Consider the following 3,137-nt stretch of genomic DNA (forward strand, 5'->3'; position numbering starts at 1 on the left):
GTGTGATGTTGGCGTACCTGTTCCCAAACGTGCTGCTGAGGTCGTCCAGAACGTTGTTGAGCCTCACCTGAAGGTCGCTCAGCAGGTCGCTGGCCTCCGTGTCCATCTGGTGGAGAAAAGAAAACCTTCTAGATCAAATCATGACATCTGTGTGTTTGTAGAGAAACAGAAAGGGAGGTAAAACTGAACCATGTTGGCATTTCTGTTTTGAGAAGCTGGAACTGGATGAAAGCTGCAGATGAAAAAGTTTGGATTTCCTCCTTAAGCAGGACGAGGATTTCCATTAGGTTACATTATGAAACATTTCTTTATTCAAGACTTGAACCACTCGGGACTAACTGCAGAACCCAACATAACGCAATAAACTGTAAGAAATTAAAGTTTAAAGGTATAAAAGAGGATTTTCTTTTATTCGGGTGGATCATCAAAATAATTGGTCCTCCTAATTGTCAGTTATTCTGGTGATATGTTTACATAAGGCCATCCTGCGTGCTCGTCACCATTTTTACTTGGTGGGTCTGACATAGTGGAAAAATTGCAAATCTTCTTTTGGAAAGTAAGCTCGTATGAGTGATGCAAACAGAAACGTTTAAACAGAGCGTGCACTAGGAGAAATGGGCTCGTGCACGCTCTCGCACGTGTTCAATATTAGGCGTTCTCTCTCTGGAGCGGGTACAGGGTTGTGCATGTGCATTTTTTTTTAAGTGTAGAGGACGGGTCTTTTCAAAAATTCACGTAAACCCTCCACTATAACTTTAACAGTTGATTTTACTGTGTGACTGACTTCAAAAGTTCTGTGACATGCTTAAAAAGAAAAAAAAAAAAAAAGACTCAAAGTGGGTCATTTGTTCAATTCATTTCTAGACAAACTGGGAGTTGTTTGTATTTCCTCAGATTCCCTTTAGGAGGGAGTGTTTTCAGCTCTTTCTTAACGGGGCCGCCTTTGTCCAGGCTACCGTCACCGGGTGAAGCTCAGTCGCTCCGTCCCCCGCCGGCTCCCTGCCCCCGTCCGCCGGGGTTCCCGGACCAGCCCCGGAGCTGACGGCTCAGTTCAGGCTCAGAGTGCCCGGTGTGTTTCGACCACGTGCTGCACTGTAGTCGACCAAAATCCCAGATGATTTTGAAATTGCACCCTGGACATTTTTTAGGTATGAAAAGTAGGACATGTCCGGTAGAAAGGTGACGTCTGGTCACCCTACCACATCAACAATTTGAATGTTTCAGTGAGTGAGTGCTTGTTGCTATGATGCGTCTTTGTTCAGCAGTTTTGCTCGTTATAAACCAACCAATCAGCGCACAGCTCATTTAAATATTCATGAGCATACCATAAAAGGAAGAAAACCTGTCCTAGGGTTATTCTAGGGCTTATAACCAGCCTTGCATTAGGGCTCATAGAACAGCAAATAGGCCATTTTCAGCCCAACCAATGTTACACACCCTATTCAGACCTTAAGGACCAGCACCAAATATCCTATATAATCATTCTGTGCCCCCTTTAAAACTCATTACCCTGCAGGTTTATGATGCTTTCGCACACCTGAATCATCAGGTTGAAAAGACACAGCTGTAGCATTGTTGTGCATGAACACATACAATGAACGGCGTTAACTGAAGACATTCATATTTTTACTGAACGGGTAACTGAAGGCATCGGTTTTGAAGTAATAAACGTGAACAAGAGCGATGTCCTTTCTAGAGATAATGAACGACACACACAGCTCACATTTGCGTTCAATTGATAACTACATTTTTTTTAACGTCAGGTTTTACGGCACTTATTACAGCAAACAGCATGACAGATCAGCCTGTCTACTGCTAATACTAGTTTGCGCAATTAATACTCATCTGCTGGTATTTCTGATGCCAGTTTTGCAGAGTGTATTGTTCAAATAAAGGCTTACCTGCACATCCAATAAACCTTGACTGCATCCAGCATTTTCCATGTCTTTCTATATATTATGTTTGCACATTTAAAGGGTGAAATAAGAGGTTACTATTGTGTAGGATTGTGGCTTCATTTACCGAATTAACTTGAGCTAATTAATTTATAGGTAGGTGAGCTTAGTTAATATTTAGAAAAAGTTTACTGTTAACGTGAGCTGGTTCATTTTCATCTGTGTGAACTGAACTTTGAGCTCGTTCTTTTTAACTATGAACTGGCACAACATTGGCCTTAGGGAAAATAGCAAACATTGAGGATAAGGTTGTCTGGTTGGATGAAAAAACTAAGTAAAAACTACTTGTGAGCTGGAATGCAATTGACCCAAAGCACAACATGGGTGTAAACAAACCAAAACAAAAACATTCCCATGGAGGAATTTGGTGAGACAACNAAAAACATTCCCATGGAGGAATTTGGTGAGACAACCGGTCAGAGTTGGTGGGATAATAAATGGAGCTAAATCCAAAATGATCCTGGAAGAGAAGCTGTTAGCAATTACAGACAAATATAGACTGAAGGGTTAGATTAAAGCATTAATGTCTTAGAACGGCCTAGTCAAAGTCCAGACTTCAAAGAAAATGTTGCAACAATAAAACCTGATGTGATCATGACCTGTTTTGCAGTGAAGAAAGAGCAACAATTTCAGTCTCTAGATGTGCGACTGTAACTGCAGCAAAAGGTGGGGGCAATTAAAAAAAAAAGGAAAATCTCACTCATTTTTTTAAAAGTTTTTTTAAATAAAAAATGAAAACCATGAATCTTCTTCATAGTCTTAATATGCAACATTAACTACACTACATGAGGTAGGTTTGAGGATGTAACAGGATGAGTTTTACTTCTGTGAACCACAGTGAATTAACATCATAATATGAATGTTTCAGTAAAGCTACTGTAACATTCATAAACTCACCTTTTGATCCTCAAATGCTTTTTCTCTCTTTTGTGGCACAGGAAATGAGAGGTAAAACAAGAAATTCCTGATAAAATGCTCTGTTTTCAACTTTAACTCATATAAAGTGTGAATAGAATAATAAAGGTGGATGCTTTATGCCCATGCCTACCTCTTCAAAGAGTTCATCCATCTTTGTGTTTGAAAGGTTTTAGAGATATAAAAAGAAACAACATAGAGGCTGTATAATCCAATGATTTCTGGATATTTTTCACAGTTTTTTTTAAATTCAAATTTACAACATTA

The 3,137-nt window shown here is 39.6% G+C and overlaps 1 protein-coding gene across 1 annotated transcript in view; it reads right to left on the reverse strand.

The window, feature by feature from the left end:
• unc13b (unc-13 homolog B (C. elegans)) overlaps window positions 1–3,137 on the reverse strand; it is a 148,154-nt gene that overhangs the window by 15,320 nt on the left and 129,697 nt on the right. The window contains exon 32 of the mRNA XM_015390447.1: window positions 18–106. Coding sequence (XP_015245933.1) covers window positions 18–106 — 89 coding nt within the window. The remainder of the gene's footprint in view (window positions 1–17; window positions 107–3,137) is intronic.

The sequence above is a fragment of the Cyprinodon variegatus genome, unplaced genomic scaffold (genome assembly GCF_000732505.1).
Source record: "Cyprinodon variegatus isolate N-32 unplaced genomic scaffold, C_variegatus-1.0 Scaffold500, whole genome shotgun sequence".
Taxonomy (NCBI): Eukaryota; Metazoa; Chordata; class Actinopteri; order Cyprinodontiformes; family Cyprinodontidae; genus Cyprinodon; species Cyprinodon variegatus.